This window comes from Lissotriton helveticus, chromosome 4_1 (assembly GCF_964261635.1).
Source record: "Lissotriton helveticus chromosome 4_1, aLisHel1.1, whole genome shotgun sequence".
In the NCBI taxonomy this organism is placed as follows: Eukaryota; Metazoa; Chordata; class Amphibia; order Caudata; family Salamandridae; genus Lissotriton; species Lissotriton helveticus.
The window spans coordinates 2,129,133,592-2,129,160,236 of NC_136063.1; the positions used below are offsets into that span (position 1 = coordinate 2,129,133,592).

Here is a 26,645-nt window from a genome sequence, read left to right on the forward strand (position 1 = left end):
GTTGGCACCTCTGTCAGAGACAACCTCCTTAGGAAACCCCACTTGTGAGAAAACTCCAAGCAGGGCCCTGGCCACAACAGGAGCTGTAGTGGTCCTACGGGGAATAGCTTCTGGACACCTGGTGGCATGATCCACTACCACCAGTATAAATCTGTGCCCAGATGCTGTTGGGGGGTCCATTGGTCCAACAATGTCTATCCCCACTCTCTCAAAGGGCACCCCCCACCACAGGTAGTGGTATAAGGGGGGCCTTTGTTGTGCCACCTGATTTGCCACTGGCTTGACAGGTGACACATGAGCGACAAAACTCTTTGGTGTCTTCAGACATATGAGGCCAGTGAAAGTGTGGGGCAAGCCTGTCCCAAGTCTTGTTCTGGCCTAAGTGACCTGCAAGGGGAATTTCATGGGCTAAGGTGAGAAGGAAACCTCTAAGAGACAAGGAGATGACCAGCCTCCTGGTAGCACCAGGCTTGGGGTCTCTTGCCTCAGAGTATAGGAGTCCTTCATCCCAGTATACCTTGTGGGCACCTGTAGCATTCCCTGCAGCCTCAGCAGCAGCCTGCTGTCTGAGGGGTTCAAGGGAGGAACAGTCTAACTGTGCCTGCCTCAAGTCTGCCCTGGAAGGTCCCCCTGTCCCAAGAAACTCAACCTGTTCAGGTTCAAGCTCTTCTAGGACAGTTCCTTCTGGGGTCTTTGGGTCAGCCTCCTGAGAGGGCTGATCCTCAACCTGAAGCAGGGGGTAAGGCTCTGCCTTAACCCTACTGCTCTTCCTCTTGGGTAGTGTCTGGTCCATTCTTCCAGGATCCAGCACTTGTTCAGCTGGGCATTTCTTGGCCTGTGACCTGGTCACAGCAAGGACATGTGAGGAGAGACCTAACATTTCTACATGAGTCCTGTACTCCACATCTGACCACAGTGAGGATTCCAAATCATTGCCCAAAAGACAATCTACTGGGAGGTCTGAACTAACTACAACCCTTTTGAGGCCAGTTACCCCTCCCCATGAGAAGTTAACAACTGCCATACTGTGATTGGTAGTGACGTTGCCAGCATTGGTCACTAGGTACTCTGAACCTAGCATGATCTGATCAGGGTCCACAAATGTTGGTGTCACCATAGTGACACTGGCACATGTGTCCCTGTAGGCCTGAGCCATTTTCCATTGATTAAAGGCGTTTGCCTGTATTTGCCCAGAGTACTAGGACTTACAGTAGGGGTCATATCCATGTCCCCAGTACAAACAAGAACTGCCTGAGTAGGTATTCTGACTAAGTCAGAACCCACCTCAGTTCCCAGGGTTAACCCTACTATAGCCTTGGGGGTACACTACCACTACTAACTGTACTAGGGGGTGCGGGTGTCTTAGGGACAGTAGTGGTAGGAGTTTGGCCTTTCTTGGTGCACTCACTAAACCATTGAGTCTTACTTTTACAGTATTGGCACCATGGTTTCTTTGGACCATCATTCTTCTTTTGTGGATTCTGGGACCCACCCTCCTCAGATTGTTGGGGCCCTGTTGAAGACTTCTGGTCATTTTGCTTATTCTCATTATTACCCTTCTGGTCTGCTTTCTTTTGGCCACCACCCTGGTTCTGGTTCTGCTGCTTGACCCTGGTTCTGACCCATCTTTCTGCCTTCTTTCCCAATTCTTGGGGAGAGGTCAGATCTGAGTCAATCAGGTGCTGATGCAACAACTGGTTCTGACAATTATTTAAGATTTGCTCTCTCATAATTAGATTATACAATCCTGTGTAATCAGTAACTTTACTTCCCAGTAACCAGCCTTCCAAAGCCTTAGTGGCACAATCAACAAAGTCTTTCCAATCCTGAGCCTGAGTTTTCTGGGTGTCTCTGAACATCACTCTGTACTGTTCAGTTGTTAAGCCAAACCCATCAATCAGTGCAGTTTTCAGGACTTGGTAATCATTAGAATCCTCATCTCTAACAGTGAGGAGCTTATCTCTACCTTTACCTTCAAAGGAGAGCCACAATATTGCTGCCCACTGACTCTGGGGTACCTGCTGTACTTTGCAGGCCCTCTCCAGAGCAGTTATCCATTTGTGGATATAATCTCCTGTTTTATAGGAGGGCACTATTTTACTCAGGTGTCTATTATCAAAACTCCTGTCTTTATCCCTAGGGATATTGCTGCCACCAGTGGGTGCTAACCCACTCAACTGTTGCTCTCTAGCAAAGGCAAGTTTCTCCTTGGCAAGGGCAAGTTCTTCCCTTTGAATCCTCAGATTAACTTCCTTCATCTTTGCCTCATGCGCTCTTCTCTGAGGGGAAGTCATCCTCCTCTGAGCAGATGCATGAGAGGCATGGGAGTGAACAGATCTGTTGGAGTCCCTAGAAGGAGATCTATCTCTCCTGACCCCAAAGTTAGGCCTGCTAGTGGATGGCACTGGGGCTCTCCCAGTTCCTTCCCCATGTAGGTCTAAGTTGTCCCTGGTAAGTCTACTGACTAAAGGTTGGCCATTTTCTGCCTCATTCTCAGATAAGTTTCCCTCTTCCCTACCCTCTACATTCTCTGTTTCAGGGAGGTTAGAGTCTGGATCACCTGGATCACGTTCTAAGGGTGGCATGCTCCCATCTGGATTAGAGGGGCCTGCATTGGCAGCCCTTCTGGCATCATATGTCTCTAAGAGACCTAACAGAAAGGGAGTGGTAGGGTTAGAACCCTGTTTCAGTTTCCTGGAGGTACACAATTGTCTCATGTCCTGGAAGCGGATGGCTGCATATCTAGAAAGGACCTGTGGAGGGTCACTAACCACAAGGGGAGCTACTGAGATCTCTCCTGTGGTAGACATGCTTTTTAGTGAGGTGTAAGTGGTGCACTTACCTACACTATGGGTTTTCCTACTGATCCTTTGCTAAGAGTTGTAGTCAGGGTGTGGTAGGCCCTTTCTACTACAACAGCTGGTTCAGTAGAACTAAGAGTAGTTCTAAGCTTGTTATATGTACCTATGGTACCTTATGTGATCTTTCAAATTATATTTCAAGATTATATTTGGTAAAAACAACAGCAAGCTCAAATCCCAACTGCTGCACACCAATGTGAGAAGTTGGCCTGATATATGATGCTCACTAATTCTAGTGATCACCTTGTATCAGTCCAAACAACCCTTATGGTGATTGGTTGTAAGTCAACCTTATAGACCAGCTATCCTAATGGTAGCATGGACAAAGCAATCTTAGGCTAAACTCTTTTGGCATATGAAGCCAGCTGTTTTACCACATATAACCCCTTGAATACCAGATGAAAGGATACCACACAGGTTGTTATAAAAATAAACAGTATATTTATTAATAACAAACACTTCTCAACTCTTTGAGATCAGAGGGCTAAGCACATGACAATCTCTTAGGAAAAATACGATAAGTTGCACAAAATTACAATGGTGCCCAAGGGGCACGGCAAACCATATAATAAGTAAATGGTATAAGGAAATCGATAGAAGGATTGGAGCTGTCCAGAGGCTGTAGGATCGCTGGGACTACACTACCCTAACTTTAGGTAAGTAATAGGAGGCCCACGGAACGCGTGTGCAGAGTGTGAACTCACACGCGGGATGCGTAACAACGTCTATGGACAGTACAGTTCAAGAAAAAGGTGAGTACGGACAACCCTGACCAGTTAGGACTAAAACAACTGTGAATCTGGACACTAGGAGAGTCAATCTACCCTTGAGCACCGAAATGCTCTTGTTACCTCACCCACGGGCTGCGGGTGCATAGGTGTCAAAGTGTGTCGGGTTTCCGCGTCGAAGTCTATGGAGCCTTGAAGAAAGATGCTGCAGGCGACCAGGAGGAAGATGTCCGGTGCGATCCACGGGTGGATCGAGGAAGAAGAGGACCTGAAAGCAGAGGGGACAGTGTTCAAAGTCACTAGCCAGTGACCGGTGTGGAACCAGGAGGGAACCAGATGCTGTCGTCGCGATCAGGTGAAGAGTGGACGCTTGTCTCTGCAGCCACGTGGACCAGGAGGTGTCTTTGACGACCAGGATGGAGGCACGAGCTGTCCCACGCAGGCTCTCGCTGTCGGCGGTGTCGGATCCGGATTTGAGTCAACAGGCCTTGGCAAAGGCAACCCATGCGGTGAGTGGAAAAGGCGTCTGGAATGGACCAGGAGGGTCCAGGGTGCTCCTCTTTTGGAAGGGAGCAAGGGCCAGTCTGGAGCAACCAGACCAGCAGTGTAGATTTCTGGGATCGTCGTCTAGGAGGTCACTAGTCAGCCGGCAAGTGACCAGACAACGCGTCGAGCAGCAATCAAGCAAAAGGGCCCCACGCAGATCTCGTGGATGCTGGAGGGCTAATCTTTGATGCAGGAGCTGCTCGGGGCTGGGGCTTCTCAATCCCCAAAGCACTTTCTCGAGGATGCCTCAGAAGTCGTGCTGGAAGCGAAGTGCAGTCTCTTCAAGATGGCCGGTCCCACGTGTCTCGTCGCACCCACAGGTCTCAGCTGTGCTGCAGATGTGAGTAGAGGTCGGAGAGGTCTGAGAGTCCGGGTCTAGTCGGGCTCTGAAGTCTGGATCCGGCAGGAAGGACGACAAAGTGGACCGCTAGGACGCTTGATGGTGCCTGCAGTTGCAGGGTGGACACTCCTTGCCCACAAGGGAGATTCTTCAGTCTTCTGTGGAGCAGAACGTTGAAGTCCAGAGTTTCTTCTTGTAAAGTTGTTCAGGATAATCTAATTTGGAATGGGACCAGCTCCTACCTTTATTCTCCTAAAGGGGGCTGTACTGGTGACTAGGTCCCTCCCATGGGTGGTACCAGGAAGGGGGGTGGTTACACCCCCTATTCTTTGTCCGGTTTTGCGCCAGAACTGGGGCTGGAGTGCCCCAGTGTGAGAAGTTGGCCTGATGTGCAGTGCTCACTATTCTAGTGATCACTATATATCAGTCCAAACAACCCTTATTGATGATTGGTTGTAAGTCAACCTTATAGACCAGCTATCCTAGTAGCATGGATACGAGCAGTCTAAGGCTAAGACTCTAGAGGGCGTGTTAAGCCAGCTGTTTTACCATCACATTACCCCTTGAACACCCAGTGAAAGGACACCACACAAGTTGTTATGAAAATAAACAGTGTATTTATTTATAACAAGACTACCCTGGCTCTTTATGAGACAGGGAGCTAAGCACACAACAAAACTCTTACGAAAATACTTTTAAGTTAGCACGTTACACAAATGCCCGAGGGGCACGAAAAACCATATACGCTGAAAGTGGAATGCGAATTACTAGCAGGTAAGTAACAGTTCTAATAGGCTTTGGAATCGCTAGGACTGGACTAGGGAATCGTTAGATTACTACTAGGAGGCCCAGGGGACTCGGGTGCAGAGTGTGCACTCTCACGCGGGATGCGGGACAAAGTCTATGGAAGCTAGAATTCACAAAGTTAGTGTTCACGGGCGAACCCGACCTGGTAGGGAGAAAACGACAGTGGATCCTGACCCTTGGATAGTGAGGCTATGCTGGGACACCGGAGTGCCGAAGTTACCTAGCCCAGGGGCTGCAGCTGCATAGGTCTGAAAAGACGTCGGGGATCTCGTTGCCGGACCAGGAGCCTGGAAGGAAGAAGTTGCTGGCAGGCGACCAGTGAAGAAAAGTTCGATGGATCCAAGCCTGGATCAAGGAAGAAGAAACCTGAAAGCAGAGGGGACCAAGTTCTTGAATCACTAGCCAGTGATTAAGTGGGCACCAGGATGGCACCGGGCGAAGTCACCGCAGTCAGGTGAGTGGGCGCTGCTGGGCTCTGCAGTCTCTCGGACCAGGAGGCGTTGTCGGCGACCAGGATGGAGGTGCGAGCTGTCCCACGAAGGATGAAGTCGTCGGCGTCGAAATTACCCAGGAGTGGGCAACAAGCCTTGGCTAATTCAAGCCCACGCGGTGGACTCAAAATGGCGTCTTGAGTGGACCAGGAGGGTCCGGGGTGCTCCTCTTCTGGAAGGGAGCAAGGGCCAGTCTGGAGCAACCAGACCAGCAGCAGAAATGTCGTCGGGCGTCGTCAGGAAGGCCACAAGCCAACGGGCTAGTAGCCAAACAACGCGGTGAGCAGCGGAAAGCAGAAGGGCCCCACGCAGATCGTGGAGATGCTGGGGGGCTGCACTTCGGAGCTGGAGCTGCTCAGAGTCGGGGCTTCTCGGACCCCAAAGCACTCACCAGGAATTCACTCGGCGGGCTTGCTGGAAAGAAGTCGTGCAGTCTTGCAGATGGCCGGTCCCTTGAGGTCTCGTCGCACCCACGGTTCTCAGCTGGGCTGTAGAGGTGGGTAGAGGTCAGAGGTGCCAGGGAAGCCGGTTCTCGTCGAGCTGGGCAGTCGGATTCCGGAGGAAGGACTTGCAGCAGACCGCAGTGTTCTTAGATGGTGCCTGCGGATGCAGGGTGACTACTCCTTAGTCACAAGGGAGAAATCTTAGGAAGAAGTCTTGAGTTCCTTTCGCAGAAAGTAGTTTCAGGATTCAAAGATGATCTGATTTGGAAGGGGGCCAGTCTCTACCTTTATCCTGTAAAAGGGGGCTGGCACGCGACTAGGTCCTGCCCTATGGGTGGGACCAGGAGGGGGGTGGTTACACCCACTTCCTTGGCGGGCTTTTCCCCAGGCCAGGGGCTGGAGTGCCCCTGGAACTGGTTCCAGCCAGCCTATGCACAGTGAGCACCGGGGTGCCACGTGCAGTCACCTTCCTCTAAAGCCCTGCCTACCTACAATACACAAAACCCTGTCTGGGACGGTGCTGGCACCGCCCCTGGCAGGAAACCCTTTGTCCTTATCTCCTGCTCTGGGAGGACTCCCAGCAGCAGGAGGGCAGACTTGTGTCTCGGTGGCAGCATCCATTTTGTGGATGCTAAGGCTCTGTCTGACTTTTAACCGGGTTATAGGTTACAGGCATGTCGTGTCCCTCTAGAAGGGTGGAATGCTAACCCCGTCGCCAGAATTGGCGAGGGGTTAGTATTCCAATTCGTATGACACCTTACTCGACATGTTTTGATAAAGCGATACCAGAGTTGGCACATAACCGCGAGGATTATAATGCACTTAAGAGTATATGGTATGCGATATCATGGAAACGGCTAAGGGATGGATCCCGAAAGCCGCAGACAGGCTCAGCTCATGCTAGAGCACCATCTCACACGATTCCAAGCACTCTGCCTTCAGGATTGTTAAGGCCTGCTATAGGAGTGACTGATGGGAGATCTGTGTGTCCATTTTTAGGGTTAGATATAGGTATACTATATCTAAAGCAAAGGGTGAGTACACCACCTTGCCCCAGCTGTCGTGCAGCCAGTTGTGTCAGTTTTAGTTAGTCAATCCAGGGGTGGCATAATACATGCTTCAGCCCCTGGGAGACTTCTGGGTGCACCTCAGCCCTGGGTACAGGGACTTGGAGAGGGCCCAGTGCCAATTCAGTACCTAGGTACAATTTGGATAGAGAGAACAGCTAGGCTGTGGGTCTGATTAGCAGGCCCACAGCCAGGGGAAGTCGTAAACCAGTGCAGCAAAAAGCAAAAATCTGGGTGATCATAGGATTGCAGACCCTACTCTCCTACATGACCCCCCCCCCAAACTTTGGGACAATAAGCTAACCTTGACCAGGTGAGTCTTCTTGCTCTAAGTGGAAATACCTGGAGAGCCCATCAGCATTGCTGTGATCAGTCCCAGGTCTATGCTCCACTGTAAAATCCATCCCCTGTAGGGAAATGGACCACCTAAGCAGTTTGGGGTTTTCACCCTTCATCTGATTTAGCCACAAGAGGGGCTTATGGTCTGTCTGAATGGTGAAGTGAGTGCCAAACAAGTAGGCCCTCAGCTTCTTCAGGGCCCAGACCACAGCAAAGGCCTCCCTCTCAATAGCTGACCAATTTTTCTCTCTGGGTGTCAACCTTCTACTAATGAAAGCAATAGGCTGATCATTACCATCAAAATTCAGTTGAGACAGAACAGCTCCCACACCCAACTCAGAAGCATCTGTTTGGACAATGAATGGCTTGGAGTAATCTGGACTCTTGAGGATAGGTGCTGTGCACATGGCCTGCTTTAGGTCATTGAATGCTTTCTGACAGCTTGCTGTCCACTGAACTTTCTTTGGCATCTTCTTGCTTGTCAGGTCATTAAGGGGGGTCACTATGGACCCATAATTTCTGACAAACTTCCTATAGTACCCAGTCAGGCCCAAGAAAGCTCGAACCTGAGTCTGGGTGATTGGAGGAGTCCAGTCCTTGATGGCCTGTATCTTACTCTCCAGTGGCTGAACCTGGCCTCCACCTACAAGGTGGCCCAGGTATACAACCTGTGACTGCCCTATCTGGCACTTTGTGGCCTTGATAGTGAGGCCTGCCTTTTGCAGGGCCTCTAACACTTTCCTCAGGTGGACCAGGTGATCCTCCCAGGTGGAGCTAAAGACAGCAATATCGTCAAGATAAGCTGCACAGAAGTCATCCAGCCCAGTGAGGACTTGATTCACCAACCTTTGGAAGGTGGCAGGTGCATTTTTCAGTCCAAAGGGCATTACCACAAATTGATAATGCCCTCCAGGGGTAGAAAATGCTGTCTTGGGTTTGGCTTCCTCAGCTAACCTGATTTGCCAATACCCAGCTGTCAAATCAAATGTGCTTAAGAAGTTGGCAGAAGCCAATCTATCTATAAGCTCATCTGCTCTTGGTATTGGGTGGGTATCAGTCTTAGTGACTGCATTGAGGCCTCTGTAGTCTACGCAAAACCTCATCTCTCTCTTACCACCCTGGGTGTGAGGCTTTGGCACTAGAACTACTGGGCTAGCCCAAGGGCTATCTGAGGGCTCAATGACTCCCAGCTCCAACATTTTCTGCACTTCAGTTTTGATGCAGTCTCTAACATGATCAGGCTGTCTGTAGATTTTACTCTTGACAGGCAGGCTGTCTCCAGTGTCAACATCATGGGTACACCAATCAGTTTGGCTGGGTGTCAGAGAGAACATATGTCGAAAGGATTGCAGAACTTGCCTGCAATCCTGTTGCTGATGTTCAGTGAGGCTGCCACAAAAGACAACACCATCAACTGACCCATCATCAGGATTCTGAGTGAGCAGGTCTGGGAGAGGGTCACTCTCTTCCTCCTGTCCCTCATCTGTGGCCATGAGCAAGCTCATGTCCTTCCTGTCAACATATGCCTTGAGCCTGTTAACATGGAGCACTCTGAGAGGGCTCCTGGGAGTTCCAAGGTCCACCAAGTAGGTAACCTCTCCCTTTTGCTCAATGATGGTGTGGGGCCCAGACCATTTGTCTTTCAGAGCTGCTGGGGCCACTGGCTCCAGCACCCACACCTTCTGTCCTGGCTGGTACACAGTCAGTACAGCCTTTTGGTCATGCCAAGCTTTTTGAAGTTCCTGGCTGGCCTCAAGGTTTTTAGATGCCTTCTCCATATACTCAGCCATCCTGGAGCGGAGACCAAGTACATAGTCCACTATGTTGGTTGCAGGCTTTTTGAGAGGTCTCTCCCATCCTTCCTTCACCAAACACAGGGGTCCTCTTACAGGATGCCCATACAGAAGCTCAAAAGGGCTGTAGCCAACCCCCTTCTGTGGGACCTCTCTGTAAGCAAACAAGAGGCAGGGGATCAGGACATCCCATCTTCTCCTAAGAGTTTCAGGTAGTCCATGAATCATCCCTTTGAGGGTCCTGTTGAATCTCTCAACAAGCCCATTGCATTGTGGATGGTAGGGTGTGGTGAACTTGTAGTTCACACCACACTCCTTCCACATTGCAGTCAGATATCCTGACATGAAGTTTGTACCTCTGTCAGAAATGACCTCCTTAGGGAAACCCACTCTGGAGAACACTCCAACTAGGGCTCTTGCCACTACAGGGGCTGTAGTGGTCCTAAGGGGAATAGCCTCAGGATACCTGGTGGCATGGTCCACCACCACCAGTATAAACTTGTGTCCTGATGCTGTCTGGGGTTCCATTGGACCAACAATGTCAATCCCCACTCTTTCAAAGGGAACCCCCACCACAGGTAGTGGTATGAGGGGGGCCTTTGTTGTGCCACCTGACTTACCACTGGCTTGGCAAGTGACACATGAGCGACAAAACTCCTTGGTATTCTCATTCATATGGGGCCAGTGAAAGTGTGAGACAAGCCTGTCCCAAGTCTTTGTCTGACCTAAATGACCTGCAAGGGGAATCTCATGGGCCAAGGTGAGAAGGAAACCTCTCAGAGACAAGGGGATGACCAGCCTCCTGGTTGCACCAGGCTTGGGGTCTCTTGACTCAGAGTACAGGAGTCCATCTTCCCAGTATACCCTGTGGGCACCTGTGGCATTCCCTGCAGCCTCAGCAGCAGCCTGCTGTCTGAGGGGTTCAAGGGAAGGGCAGCTCAACTGTTCCTTCCCCAGGTCTGCTCTGGAGGGTCCCCCTGAGCCCAGAAACTCAACTTGATCAAGTTCAAGCTCTTTAGGCTCAGTTTCCCTCAGCTCTTCTAGATCAGCCTCCTCAGAGACTTGATCCTCAACCTGGGGCAAGGGGGAAGGCAAAGCCTTACCCTTACTGCTCTTCTTCTTGGAAGGTGTCTGGTCCATTATTTCAGGATCCAGCACCTGTTCAGTGGGGCATCTTCTGGCCTGTGACCTAGTCACAGCAAGCACATGTGCTGGCAAGCCTAACATCTCCATGTGAGTCCTCTGCTCCACTTCTGACCATTGTGATGACTCCAAATCATTGCCCAACAAACAATCAACTGGGAGGTCTGAACTGACTACAACTTTCTTATGTCCCTTCACTCCACCCCAGGAGAAAGCTACAATTGCCACACTATGACTAGTAGTGACATTGCTGGCATTGGTCACCAGGAAATCAGTACCTGGCATGATCTGTCCAGGGTCCACAAAGTTAGGTGTCACCATGGTGACACTGGCACAAGTGTCCCTATAGGCCTGAGCCATTTTGCCATTAATCAAAGGTGTCTGCCTGTATTTGCCCAAAGTATTGGGACTTATGTCAGGGGACATATCCATATCCCCTGTACAGACAAGGACAGCCTGAGTGAGTGTGCCAACTAAGTTGTCAGACCCCTCAGTACCCAAGGTTAACCCAACTAATGCCTTGGGAGTGACACTACCACTACTGACTGTACTAGGGGGTGCAGTTGCTTTAGGAGCTGTAGTGGCAGGAGTTTGTCCTCCTCTTTTGGTGCACTCACTAAACCAGTGAGATTTACTTTTGCAGTACTGGCACCACCTTTTTGACTGGCCTTCTTGAGTCTTCTTCTTCTGGGAAGCCTGACCCCCACCCTCTTTGGTTTGTTGGGGACCTGGTGAAGACTTCTGGTCATTTTGCTCATTCTTAACATTACCCTTCTGGTCTGCTTTCTTCTGACCACCCTGGTTCTGGTTCTGGTTCTGCTTGATCCTTGTCCTGACCCATTTGTCTGCCTTCTTTCCCAATTCTTGGGGAGAGGTCAGATCTGAATCAACAAGGTGCTGGTGCAGCAACTGGTTCTGACAATTGTTCAAAATTTGTTCTCTCATCATTAGATTATACAATCCTGTGTAATCTGTAACCTTGCTACCCAGCAACCAGCCCTCCAAAGCCTTAGTGGCACAATCCACAAAATCAGACCAGTCCTGAGACTGAGTTTTCTGGGTGTCTCTGAACAGCAACCTGTACTGTTCAGTGGTTAAACCAAACCCATCAACCAGTGTATTCTTCAGGACCTGGTAATTGTTAGCATCCTCCACTCTTGTAGTGAGGAGCTTATCTCTACCTTTACCATCAAAGGAGAGCCACAGTATAGCTGCCCACTGACTCTGGGGAATGCCCTGCACAGTGCAGGCCCTCTCCAGAGCAGCCATCCATTTCTGGATGTCATCCCCTTGCTTAAAGGGGGGCACGATTTTAGTCAGGTGTTTAGTATCTAAACCCTTCTCTCTATCTCTTGGGAGATTGCTGCCACCAGTGGGAGCTAGCCCACTTATCTGCTGCTCTCTTGCCAGGGCAAGCTTCTCTTTGGCCAGGGCAATTTCTTCCCTTTCAATCCTCAGTTCAGCTTGTCTCATCCTAGCTTCATGCTCCTTTCTCTGAGGGGAAGTAAATCTCCTCTGTGGAGGATTCCTTCTCCCCTGAGAAGAGGCATTAGAGTGCAGAGATCTATTGGAGTCCCTAGAAAGAGATCTATCTCTCCTAACTCCAAGGTTAGGCCCACTTCGGGTCAGTACTGGGGGGCCCCCAGATCCTAGCCCAAGTAAGTCTAAGTTGGTCCTAGTTAGCCTTCTGACTACCTCAAGACCCTTGTCTACCTCATCCCCAGAGAGTACCTCCTGATCCTCCTCCTCAACTGCTGAATCAGTGTTGTGGAGATCTGGATCCCCAGAGGTTCCCTCTAAGGCTGGCATGTTCTCATGTAACTGAGAAAGCTTTCTGGCATCATATGTCTCTAAGAGACCTATCAGAAAGGAAGTGGTGGGGTTAGACCCCTGCTTCAGTTTTCTGGAGACACAGATCTGTCTCATCTCATGGAAACTGAGAGCTGCATATCTTGAAGTGACCTGTGGAGGGTCAACACTGACCAGGGGAGTCTCAGTAGAGTCCCCCTGAGTCGACATGCTTTTCTAGTGAGGTGTAAGTGGTGCACTTACCTACACTATATGTTTGCCTACTGATCCCTTGCTAGAGTTGTAGTTTAGGGTGTGCTAGGCCCTAGGAGCTACAACAGCTGGTTCAGTAGAACTCAGAGTATTCTAAGCTAAGTTATATGTACCTTTAGTACTTATGTGATCTTTCACAAGATATTCTTAGGATATGTGTGGTAAAACAACAGCAAGCTCAAATCCCACCCGCTGCTCACCAATGTGAGAAGTTGGCCTGATGTGCAGTGCTCACTATTCTAGTGATCACTATATATCAGTCCAAACAACCCTTATTGATGATTGGTTGTAAGTCAACCTTATAGACCAGCTATCCTAGTAGCATGGATACGAGCAGTCTAAGGCTAAGACTCTAGAGGGCGTGTTAAGCCAGCTGTTTTACCATCACATTACCCCTTGAACACCCAGTGAAAGGACACCACACAAGTTGTTATGAAAATAAACAGTGTATTTATTTATAACAAGACTACCCTGGCTCTTTATGAGACAGGGAGCTAAGCACACAACAAAACTCTTACGAAAATACTTTTAAGTTAGCACGTTACACAAATGCCCGAGGGGCACGAAAAACCATATACGCTGAAAGTGGAATGCGAATTACTAGCAGGTAAGTAACAGTTCTAATAGGCTTTGGAATCGCTAGGACTGGACTAGGGAATCGTTAGATTACTACTAGGAGGCCCAGGGGACTCGGGTGCAGAGTGTGCACTCTCACGCGGGATGCGGGACAAAGTCTATGGAAGCTAGAATTCACAAAGTTAGTGTTCACGGGCGAACCCGACCTGGTAGGGAGAAAACGACAGTGGATCCTGACCCTTGGATAGTGAGGCTATGCTGGGACACCGGAGTGCCGAAGTTACCTAGCCCAGGGGCTGCAGCTGCATAGGTCTGAAAAGACGTCGGGGATCTCGTTGCCGGACCAGGAGCCTGGAAGGAAGAAGTTGCTGGCAGGCGACCAGTGAAGAAAAGTTCGATGGATCCAAGCCTGGATCAAGGAAGAAGAAACCTGAAAGCAGAGGGGACCAAGTTCTTGAATCACTAGCCAGTGATTAAGTGGGCACCAGGATGGCACCGGGCGAAGTCACCGCAGTCAGGTGAGTGGGCGCTGCTGGGCTCTGCAGTCTCTCGGACCAGGAGGCGTTGTCGGCGACCAGGATGGAGGTGCGAGCTGTCCCACGAAGGATGAAGTCGTCGGCGTCGAAATTACCCAGGAGTGGGCAACAAGCCTTGGCTAATTCAAGCCCACGCGGTGGACTCAAAATGGCGTCTTGAGTGGACCAGGAGGGTCCGGGGTGCTCCTCTTCTGGAAGGGAGCAAGGGCCAGTCTGGAGCAACCAGACCAGCAGCAGAAATGTCGTCGGGCGTCGTCAGGAAGGCCACAAGCCAACGGGCTAGTAGCCAAACAACGCGGTGAGCAGCGGAAAGCAGAAGGGCCCCACGCAGATCGTGGAGATGCTGGGGGGCTGCACTTCGGAGCTGGAGCTGCTCAGAGTCGGGGCTTCTCGGACCCCAAAGCACTCACCAGGAATTCACTCGGCGGGCTTGCTGGAAAGAAGTCGTGCAGTCTTGCAGATGGCCGGTCCCTTGAGGTCTCGTCGCACCCACGGTTCTCAGCTGGGCTGTAGAGGTGGGTAGAGGTCAGAGGTGCCAGGGAAGCCGGTTCTCGTCGAGCTGGGCAGTCGGATTCCGGAGGAAGGACTTGCAGCAGACCGCAGTGTTCTTAGATGGTGCCTGCGGATGCAGGGTGACTACTCCTTAGTCACAAGGGAGAAATCTTAGGAAGAAGTCTTGAGTTCCTTTCGCAGAAAGTAGTTTCAGGATTCAAAGATGATCTGATTTGGAAGGGGGCCAGTCTCTACCTTTATCCTGTAAAAGGGGGCTGGCACGCGACTAGGTCCTGCCCTATGGGTGGGACCAGGAGGGGGGTGGTTACACCCACTTCCTTGGCGGGCTTTTCCCCAGGCCAGGGGCTGGAGTGCCCCTGGAACTGGTTCCAGCCAGCCTATGCACAGTGAGCACCGGGGTGCCACGTGCAGTCACCTTCCTCTAAAGCCCTGCCTACCTACAATACACAAAACCCTGTCTGGGACGGTGCTGGCACCGCCCCTGGCAGGAAACCCTTTGTCCTTATCTCCTGCTCTGGGAGGACTCCCAGCAGCAGGAGGGCAGACTTGTGTCTCGGTGGCAGCATCCATTTTGTGGATGCTAAGGCTCTGTCTGACTTTTAACCGGGTTATAGGTTACAGGCATGTCGTGTCCCTCTAGAAGGGTGGAATGCTAACCCCGTCGCCAGAATTGGCGAGGGGTTAGTATTCCAATTCGTATGACACCTTACTCGACATGTTTTGATAAAGCGATACCAGAGTTGGCACATAACCGCGAGGATTATAATGCACTTAAGAGTATATGGTATGCGATATCATGGAAACGGCTAAGGGATGGATCCCGAAAGCCGCAGACAGGCTCAGCTCATGCTAGAGCACCATCTCACACGATTCCAAGCACTCTGACTTCAGGATTGTTAAGGCCTGCTATAGGAGTGACTGATAGGAGATCTGTGTGTCCATTTTTAGGGTTAGATATAGGTATACTATATCTAAAGCAAAGGGTGAGTACACCACCTTGCCCCAGCTGTCGTGCAGCCAGTTGTGTCAGTTTTAGTTAGTCAATCCAGGGGTGGCATAATACATGCTTCAGCCCCTGGGAGACTTCTGGGTGCACCTCAGCCCTGGGTACAGGGACTTGGAGAGGGCCCAGTGCCAATTCAGTACCTAGGTACAATTTGGATAGAGAGAACAGCTAGGCTGTGGGTCTGATTAGCAGGCCCACAGCCAGGGGAAGTCGTAAACCAGTGCAGCAAAAAGCAAAAATCTGGGTGATCATAGGATTGCAGACCCTACTCTCCTACACCCAGCAACTGGTTTGAACCGGTGTATGCACAGGGCACCTTGTGTGCCCCAGGCATGTCTCATTCCTTTCAGGCCTCCCTACCTCAATACACAAAATCCTGTCTGGGGTGGTGCTAGCACCTCCCAAGGCAGGAAACCCTTTGTCCAGGCCTCCCTCGCTGGAAGAACTCCCAGCAGCAGGAGGTCAGACTTGTGTCTGTGGTGGCAGCATCCATTTTGTGATGCTGAGGCTCGAGTTAACTGTAACCGGGGTTCACAGTTAGATACAGGTCGTGTCCCTCCTAGAAGGGTGGAATGCTACCCCTGTCGCCAGAATTGGTGAGGGGGTAGTATTCCAATTCGTATGACACCTTACTCGACATGTTTTGATAATGTTATACCAGAGTTAGCATTTAACCGCGAGGATTATAATGCACTTAAGAGTATATGGTATAGCGTTATCATGGAACAGCTATAAGGACTTGGTTCCGCAAGCTGCAGACAGGCTCAGCTCATGCTAGAGCACCATCTCACATAATTCCAAGCACTCTGCCTTCCGGATTGATAAGGCCTGCCATAGGAGTGACTGATAGGAATATATGTGTCCATTTTGGGGTTAGATATAGGTAACTATATCTACAGCAAAGGGTGATTATACCACCTTGCCCCAGCTGTCTTACCAGCCAGTTGTGTCTCTTTAGATGGCCAGCCAGGGGTGGCATAATACATGCTTCAGCCCCTGGTAGGCCTTGGGTACACCTATGCCATGCGTACCTAAGGTACACTGTACAGGGACTGATAAGGTGGCCCAGTACCAAATGGTAAATGCACCTAAAGTACATGGATGTCAATTTAGAGAGAGAACAGCTAGGCTGTGGGTCTGATTAGCAGGCCCACAGCCAGGGAAAGTCGTAAACCAGTGAAGCAAAAAGCAAAAATCTGGGGTGACCATAGGATTGCAGACCCCACTCTCCTACAGTGTTGGTGACCAGTTGTGCATACAACTCTCTGCGTTGGTGTAATCCACAAAACCTTTGCAAAGGACGACTGTTCCAAGAGCCTGTACCACAAATAGTGTTGACAATGGACGCATCCCTGATAGGATGGGGAGCCCATGTCCTTCAGTACACAGTGCAGGGCCTATGGGCAACACAACAGAAAAAAATGCACATCAACTTGCTAGAGATGATGACAATTTTTCTGTCAATGAAAGCGTTCAAAGTACATTTGTGCAACAAAACTGTGTTGATCCGGACGGACAACATGACAGCAATGTACTACATACAGTAACAGGGAGGAACACACTCTCCACAGCTATCACATCTAGTCCAAAGCATGTGGAAGTGGGCTATTCAAAGAAACATTTTTCTCATGGCGGAACACCTCCCAGGCAAGGACAACCAAATAGCGGATCTGCTCAGCAGACACAGCCAACAAATGCACGAGTGGGAGATTCATCCCACAGTGCTAAAACCATACTTCCAACAGTGGGGACAACCAGAGATAGACCTGTTCGCCACAAGGGAAAACGCAAAATGCCAGTAGTTTGCCGCCAGGTTTCCACATCCGCAGTCGCCGGGCAATGCGATATGGATGAACTAGTCAGGCAGATTTGCGTACGCTTTTCCCCCACCACCGTTAATGCCGCTGGTGGCACGCAAACTACGCCAGCATTCACTGACACTAATCCTGGTTGCTCCAACATGGGCGAGGCAACCATGGTACACAACTTTCCTATAACTTTCCGTGGTGCCTCATCAAAGACTGCGGCTAACACCCACTCTTCTCACTCAGAGCCATGAAAACATACAGCACCCAGATCCGCAACAACTGAACCTTGCAATCTGGCTCCTGAAGTCTTAGAGTTTGGGTACCTAAACTTACCTCCTGACTGTATGAACATTATCAAAGAGGTAGAAAACCTACTACCAGAGCTTGTTACGCTGCAAAGTGGAAGCGTTTTGTCATTTACTGTAATAACAATAACATAAACCCACTAGATGCTTCAACGCAAAATATCATCTGCTATCTTTTGCACCTACATCGTTGCAATCTAGCTTATTCATCTATAAGAATACACTTAGCTGCCATTGCAGCTTATCTTCAGAACAGACAGCATCTTTCGCTGTTTCGAGTACCTGCAATTAAAGCATTCATGGAGGGACTCAAATGAATAATCCCTCCAAAACACCCACCTTCACATGTCTGGAACCTAAACATTGTTTTAACCAGACTAATGGGACCACCATTTGAACCGTTGCATTCATGTGAATTACAATTTTTGACATGGAAGGTGGCTTTTCTTGTAGCAATTACTTCGCTTAGAAGAGTTAGTGAGCTGCAAGCCCTAACTATTCAAGAGCCATTCATCCAAATACATGCAAATAGGGTAGTTCTTAGAACAAACCCTAAATTTATGCCCAAGGTGGTATCCCATTTTCATATCAATCAGACAGTAGAACTGCCAGTGTTCTTTCCAAATCCACAGTCAGTACCTGAAAGGGCTCTACACACACTAGATGTCAAGAGAGCACTTCTATACTACATTGATAGAACTAAGGATTTTAGAAAGACTAAACAGTTGTTTGTTGCCTTTTTCACCACAACACAAAGGCAACCCCATTTCAAAATCTGGGTTAGCCAGATGGATAGTTAAGTGCATTCAAATATATTATCTAAAAGCAAAACACACTTTAACAGTTCCCCCAAGAGCGCATTCTACACGCAAACTAGGGGCATCCATGGCTTTCATAGGAAACATTCCTCTAGAGGAAATATGTAGAGCAGCCACATGGTCTACCATACATACTTTTACAAAACACTATTGTGTAGATGTACATTCCAAACAGCAAGCAGCTGTAGGACAGGCTGTTCTAAAAACTCTGTTTCAGACTGCTGCAGCTGGCACAGGTAGCCACCGCTAAGGGAGAGACTGCTATACATTCTATGCACAGATATGAATTCAGCAGCCCACATGCCTCGAACGGAATATGCTACTTACCAATATGCATCTGTTCTTGGCATGTAGGGCTGCTGACCTTCATATCAATATAGCATGGAGAATGGTCACCTTGCAAGCTCCACTCTTTCAGTCATAATATACATGTGAATAATTGGGCCAGAAAAGAAGCACCCGCAATAGCCAGAGGGGAGTTGCTAAGGCAGGGGTCTCCAGTAGTAGATTGAGAGCCACTAGTAGCTAGACAGTATCCAGGGTGCAGTCCAGAACAATATATAATTCAGCCCAGCACATTAAATAGTTCAGAGAGTAGCTGGCTTGAAGATAGCAGCACTACACACCTCCATATCCTTGGAGTGGCCTCCAGCAAAACCAATGACCGGGGTAACACACTTACCACAAATACACACTATGATGGCCTGAGGTACCTGCAACATGACTGTGAGAAAGTGCCATCTTTCTTGCCTTGGTATGCCCCCACTTTTTTCTTAACTGCTGATGTGCTTTGACTGAGTGTGCCCTGGGTCTCTGCCAATCAGGTACCCAGGGCCTGTGTTCCTTCCCTAAAACAGTATAGAAACGAAATACCCAATTGGCATCTCTGGCCACCTGTCAGCCCCTAGTAAATGGTACCTTAGGTACCCAGGGCATGGTGACCAGAGAAGACCCCTGAGGACTGCAGCACTGATTGTGCCATCCTCAGGGACCCTGTACCCTGGCACCCACACACTGCCTTCGCAGGATGAGTGCCTAAGTACAGAACCAAAACCAGAGTCGACAGGGCACACATCCCTGTGTGCCCTGCCCACAGAACCCACTGCCCTGGCATACCTCAGTCACCCCTCGGGCTGGGTGCCCTATGCCAGAGGTGAGGGCACGGGTGCATGAGCCCTGTGCCCCTACAGTACCTAGGGCCATTCCTGGGCACTGTAAGTGCAGTGATGCCATTAAGAGTATATGGTGCTGGGAGGTTGTCATTACGAACCCCACAGCACCATAATGGCTACACTGGAGACTGACAAGTTTGGTATCAAACTTCTCAGCACATTAACATGCACGAGAGGGCATCTTGGAGACGCCCTCCAAAACCCGAACCTACAATCCACGTCTGGGCTGAGTGGCTGCAGAGGCTGCCACACAGCAGACATGTTGCTGGACCCCTGGGTGGAGAGCCCCCCGCTCTCCTGGGTCTGCAACAAAGCACATCCTGGGCGAGGTGCTATGTCTCCTCCCCCAGGATGGACAGGGGGAAGCTTCAAAGGCATACCGCCTCTGAGAGCTTCTCCAGACCATTTGCTGTACCCAGCAATCAGCCCCCCACCAGTCCTACCCCCCACTTTGGCGGGAAGACTGGCGAGAAAAACCACGTCAGGGAGGGGGATGTGCCAACCTGTGCCAACTCCACCCCTCAGGTGGAAGAGGCGAGGTGAAGCACGACCCCGGGCCCCGGCCATCTTGTAGATGGGGAGCCCTACCCAATTCCAGCTAGGCTCCTGCCCCCCTCCAACAGGAGAGGAGAAGGTCAGGGGGTGTACTCACCCCGGGACAGGGACCCATTGGTCCCTGCCCTTCCCCTACCTTTAACACCCCTAAATTCAGTATTTAGGGGCTCCCTGAACCTTCCTTCCTCTGATCCCGATTGAAAAAAGAAGCAAGAAGATAAAGAAGAAGAAGACCCGCCGCGCAGCTGCTAACAACAGGACAGCACCAACTGACTTGGCCCCAGCCCTATCGGCCTGTTGATCCTGGAACCTGCTCCTGCCTGAACCCGGCGACCTCGACGGACAGTGACCTTAGGACACCCAGAGGACCTGCCTGCCGTGACCCTCTCGATGATTGGGACTCCCTCCAGCAGAGGCTCTGCTGCAACAACCCACCTGGTGCCAGCCAGGAAGCTCCGGACCAGCCCACTCTGCACCAGCCGAGCCCGGGCCGGGCCAACCCGAACCACGAGGACGTCCCCCCGGTGACTGGGACCCGAAGTCCAGTGCCCAAAGACCCTCCTCGACGAACCAGCCGACGCCTGCCGACTCGGATCCAGGGGCCACCCCAACCGCGACCAGCCGAGGGTAAGCTTTTCCGACACCCAAAGACACCCGGCGCCCTCCAGCCCCCTGTGCCTCCCTTTGGGGTAACTACCTGTGCTCCAAGATCCCAACTTACCCCTCGAAGTCCTGAAGAGTCTCCGTCCCCAAGCCTGCAGCCTTTCTCCCTTTTGCAAGATCCTCATTGGATAATATTGAGCGCCCGACGGCTCAACAGCACCGTGCACCCAGCCGCCCGAGTGCCGCTGGCTGCGACCTCTCTGTCCTAACTTACTTCCCCCCTTGCCCTGAGCAAGTGACCAGGAGCCCAGCTCCCACAACCGCGTGGCCTGCGAGGCAGCAGCCACCAACCAAAGGCCCCCTTTCCCTCATTGGATATCATTGGGCCTACCTACCTCTGCACCCGGCCGCCCCTGTGCCGCTGAGGGTGAACTAACTGTACCTACCTGACCCTGGGGGACCCCTGAGCCTATACCCAGAACATTGACTTAATCAACCAAGTACTCACCTGGAAACCGGTAATTCACTTACCTGCCATTGGATAACATTGACCCATCTTTACTCGAAAATTTTCTAAGTGTGAAGTTTTGAAAACTGAAAATATTCCTATAAAATCAGCCAAAGTCCGAATCCGAAAGTACTCACCTGTGATCAGGGGAGAAGCCAGTACTGTACCTGTCAACCCAGTACTGAACCGCAAAAGTAATCCCTAGTGGGTTTACTAGTAACCTGTATTTTCTCCATAGGAACCCATTGTCTGCTTTTCTCTACTTTTGAAAACTGCAAATATTCTTTAAAAATCGTACGGCATACTGAAACGCAATTACCTACCTGTTTTGAGTTAAGCCCCCAGTGCTGGCCCTAGGAGACTAGTGCTGGGTTACAAAAGTAATGCGATCGTACTTTACCTGTAACTTGAATTTCCTCCTATTGAATAACATTGTGAGAATCACCTAAAAAAGTTTCTAAGTGTGAACTTTTAAAACCGCTTTATATTCAGGAAAAATCATCACTATAACTAAAACGTTTTTGCTAATCTGGTTTCAGCTTAGACCCCAGGACTGAATCCAAGATCTAGTCCTGGAACTACCAAAGTAATCCATAAAGTAATCAACTGTACTTTCCTATGAAAACCATTGAGCTCAATGCTAGAGTGTGTTGCAGAACTGTATTGCTATTAGCTAACCTGTGAATATTGTGTGTATAAACGTATTGCTCCTCTGCAAAGTATTTACCTGAGAGTACTCGTATCTCAAAGTATATTTTTACAACTGTTGGTTCTAAAAATAAAACTATATCTAAGGGCATAATAACAATTGGCCTGGAGTTCAGTTCTTGAGTGTGTGCAACCTTTTGCTGACTGAGTGTGTGCAACAAATGCTTTACACTGTCCTCTGGTACTGGCTTACTGCTTGACCAAGCTACCACTTTGGAGAGTAAGGTCAGTTCTGACTTTAACCTCTGTTAAACCTTTGGGGTTGTGGACTCTATACACACTGTACTGCCTTATTGACCAGTATATATAGAGCCACCTTCTCACAATGACCACCTGTTACCACTCTTAATTTAGCAAACTCACAATGAAATAGTAAATCTTGACATGTTGGGCATCCACGAATGAATCGAGGTATAATGTCAACTATCCTTGCCATATTGTGAATACTCTTGGCCTTTAAATGTGGCCATCTATCAAATATGATGTGGTAATTCTTTGCAGCATGGCTGGCAGTCATAGCACAGTGTGGCTGACACGTAATGGTGGGTTGTCTTGACATAATCTAGGCATGTGTGACCTTATGGTAGTAATCTCTAGCATCTGCCCTTGGCGAACAAGCAGAAAGAGCTTTATTGAAGGTAAAGAACTTGTTGTTTTGGATGAGGATTAGATAAAGGGAGTTACATGTTTGCTAATTCATTCTCTTTCCTTCTTAAACCACAGGACACTGTTCTGGCAGAGCTGCTTCAGGAAAGGAAGGAGTTTATTGTTACCTATCATGAGCACGATTCGTTGCTCGACCACAAAGAGGAGGAGGAACTATCGGAGGAGGACAGGAAGGCAGCTTGGGCTGAATATGAAGCAGAAAAGAAGGTTGGTTGAGATTATATGCATGTTTATCTTTGGAGTTATTTAAAGTTTGTTTTGTTGTAGAAAAGTCTTTGGAAGTCACAGGATAGGTGACTCCTCCTTTGGATGATTCTGCGCATGGGCATCGGCTCCATCCCCAGATTGTTTTTTTCCGCCACCAGGCTCGGATGTGTTTCCAGCGCTCCGTGTTGGAACCGATTCCTTCGGCGCGCAATCCTCACCGACTTACAGAAATTAAGTTTCGAACGCTTTTCCAGTCGACGCTACTCTTCAACACCGAAAACTTTGATTCCAGTCGACCGCCTTCGGGCCTAACTAGGCCTCGACTCCAGCTCATGGAAAGGACGCCATTTAAAAAGTGTCCTCAATGTGGGTAGAAGTTTCCTCACACCGACCTTCATGAAGTGTGTAACCTTTGCCTCTCCCCAGAGCACGAGGCCAAAGACTGCGCCGCTTGTGCCTCTTTCTGCTCCAAAAAGACTATCCGGGACCGAAGAGCGAGGAGAACAATGGCTCGTACTTCAGCTTCGATTCTAGACGACATCTTTGAAGAAGGCGTCAGCGTTCCAGAACAACACGACGTCGACCGCAATTCCAAGGCAGAAGACTCCGAAGTCGAGGACACCACTCCAGCACAGCGGGTCGTAAGTAAGACCGTCGACCCCGACCCTTCCTCGACACACCCAAAGAAGGCCCCGGTCACACCCTCGCCCTCGGGTGCACACCGACCCACTGCTTCTACTGCCCCACCTTCGTGCCCGGCTAAGACGCTAATTAAGCCTTCAGGCGACTCGGGCTCGAGTCGGCCTTCGCACGGTGCCGGCGCACACTTACCGGCACCGAAAAAGACAATTTCACCGGCTACGCCGACATCCAAAACATCAACGCCGAAACATACCACTGCTCCTTGGGCACCGAAACACAGGTTGGAACCAAGCAAACCCGCTTCGGATTTGAAAAAAACCACCAGAACCGAAAAAAAACATCGGATCCAAAAAATATACCGGAGCCGAAAAAATCCTCTGAGCCGAAAAAGACTCCTGTTTCTCCAGTTAAAGACATTGCCAAAAAAACAAAACAAACCGCTTCGGTGCCGAAACCATCCTCCGCACCAAAAGATCGACCTCCTGCAGAGGACTTACTTTATCCAGACCCTACTCCAAAGACTCTAGCTAAAGATTCAATCACTGGACAGCTAATTTTCGCTTAGAAAAAGCGACCCCTGGACACACCAGCTCCGCATTCAAAGAAGGACATGGCTACCTCTCCTTTAAGACTGCCTTCCCCTTCCCTTTCACCTGTACCATCACCACATCCTCCCATACCATAACATTCCCCAGCATCCTCTATCATGCCAGACGATGACAACAGGGATGATAGCTCTGATGATATGGGGGGTAACTTACCTGATCAGCTACTCCTACAGGATTACCTGACCCGTGGGATGATTATATCACCCCAGATGTCCCAAATGTCCCTCAGGATGACATATACCCCTCAAGGCCTTCCCCACCAGAAGACACCATGGGTTTCAATCAATTGGGTCATCACTGGGTCAAAAAAGCACTCCCATATTACCCCTGACCTGAAATCCCTGAATTGGCTGCCTTTTGAAGCCAGAATACATCTGAAAATCGCCTGCATGACACACAAGGCGGTACACCTAAACTCACCCGGCTACCTCGCTCAGAAACTGACAATCTCTGGGGGAATTAGAAACACGAGAGGCACAAACAATCTTCTGCTGAAACCTCGAAGATTCAGGAAGGAAAAAACATACAAGCGCTCCTTCTCAGGATTGGCGCCTAGGATTTGGAACTCACTCCCTCCCGAAACCAGGCTTATCTCTTCCACTACACTCTTTAAAAAAGAAGTAAAAGCTATCCTCATGGCTAAATACACTTGATCTATTATCTCGATCTCTGTTAACACCCTGCACCGATCTGTACTACATGCTTGACCCATTTACTTATTTGTATGAGTTGTCTTATTACTCACGTGATGGGCTTTGCAGCCACCTATCTGTACTGTATTGTTTGACTTATTGTTTGACTATGTTCCCTCATGTACCCCTCTATGTAAAGCGCTCTGATATCTGTGAAGATCTTGTTCGCGCTATATAAAACTTTGAAAATAAATAAAATAAATAAATAAATAAAATAAATTGATTCACAGAGCTGCGAAATATCATGGGGTAGACATGCACACAGAGCCTGTAGATGAAGACTTCCTAATGGATACCTTTGATAATGCACAAAGGTCCTCATCCATTTTACCAATGCTTAAAGGAGTGATTAAGCATGCTCCTGAAGTCTTCAAGGACCCAGTCAGAACTCCGTCATTAACCCTCGTATAGAGAAATAATATAAAGCTACCCCCTCAGACCCAGCATATAATAAAGGTCCAGTACCACTAGACTCACTTGTAGTTTCCAATGCACGCAAGAGAGCAAACTCACAAACATCAGGTGAAGCTCCACCACCAGATAAAGAGTCTAAGCTACTTGACTCATCAGGGAAAAGAACGGTGTCTCAAGCAGCAAACATGTGGCGTATTGCCAATACACAGGCATTATTAGCCAGATACGACAGGGCACTGTGAGAAGTTGGCCCGGTATATGATACTCACTATTCTAGTGAGCACCTTGCACCATTCCAAACGACCCATATGGTGATGGTTGTAAAGTCAACCTTATAGACTAGCTATCCTAGTGGTAGCATGAACAAAGCAGTCTTAGGCTAAACTCAAGAGGGCATGTGAAGCCAGCTGTTTTACCATATGTAACCCCTTTAATACCAAGTGAAAGGACACTACACAGGTTGTATATCAAAATATATATGTATTTATTTCTAACACAATCCTCTGAACTCTTTATGAGGTCAGAGGCACCAGCACATAACAAGATACTCAATTAAAATACAATAAGTTGCACAAAATACAGTAATGCCCTAGGGGCACTTCGAACCATACACTAAAATAGTGGTATAAGAACCACGTCACAAACAAAGGATAGGCCTAGGGCCTGGAGAATCGCTGGGGCTATGCTGTACTACCAAAGGATAGGGAGCAGGAGGCCCACGGGATGCGCGTGCAGTGTCTTTACACGCACGCAAGTTACCAAAGAGTTAGAATGGGAACAAAAGAAATGGAAACTAGTTCTTTTGGGACACTTCCGGATGGACTAGGGAAAAGCTACTTGAAACTAGGACACTAGGATAGTTAATACCCACAGGAGCACCGAAGTACTCGCATTACCGCACCCACAGAAAGCGGGTGCATAGGTGTCAGTGTGTCGGGTTTCGTCGCTGATTCCTATGGAGCCTTGGAGAAGGATGCTGCAGGCGACCAGGAGAGAAGTGTCCGGGTGGATCCAAGGGCGGATCGAGGATGAAGAGTACCTGAAAGCAGAGGGGACAGAGTCTGGGTCACCAGCCAGTGACCAGGAAGGAATCAGGCGATGTCGCGAAGCCATCAGGTTATGTCGTGAAGCTTGCCTCTGCAGCCACGTGGACCAAGACGTGTCAACGACGAGCAGGAGCTGGATACGGACTGTCCCACGAAGGCTCTCGCTGTCGGCGGTGTTGGCTTCCGGATTGGAGTCAACACGCCTTGGCAAAGGCAACCCACGCAGGAATCGAAGATGGCTTCTGGATCAGACCAGCAAGGTCTGATGGGCTTCTCCTTTTCAGGGAAGCAGGGGCCAGTCTGGAGCAACCAGACCAGCTTTGTGAATTCAAAGGTTCATCGTCACAGAGGCCACTAGCCAACGGGCAAGTCACCGGACAGACGCGTCGAGCAATAAAATGCAGAAGGGCCCCACGCAGAACTCGTGGAGTGTGGAGGGCTGATCTTCAGTGCAGATGATGCCTCGGGGCTGCGGCTTCTCAATCCCCAATGCACAACTTCGAAGGTGCCTCAGAAGTTGCACGGAAAGCAATTCGCTGGCTTTCCAAGATGGCCGGTCCCACGTCTCTCGTTGCCTCCATGGGTCTCAGCTCTGCTGTGACTGTGGATCGGGCTGTTGGAAGTCCGGGTCTTGTCAGGCTCT

The 26,645-nt window shown here is 49.7% G+C and overlaps 1 protein-coding gene across 1 annotated transcript in view; it reads left to right on the plus strand.

The window, feature by feature from the left end:
• Window positions 1-26,645, plus strand: part of ATRX (ATRX chromatin remodeler) — a 1,815,989-nt gene that overhangs the window by 1,579,741 nt on the left and 209,603 nt on the right. The window contains exon 33 of the mRNA XM_078688830.1: window positions 22,451-22,600. Within this exon, the coding sequence (XP_078544956.1) occupies window positions 22,451-22,600 (150 nt within the window). The remainder of the gene's footprint in view (window positions 1-22,450; window positions 22,601-26,645) is intronic.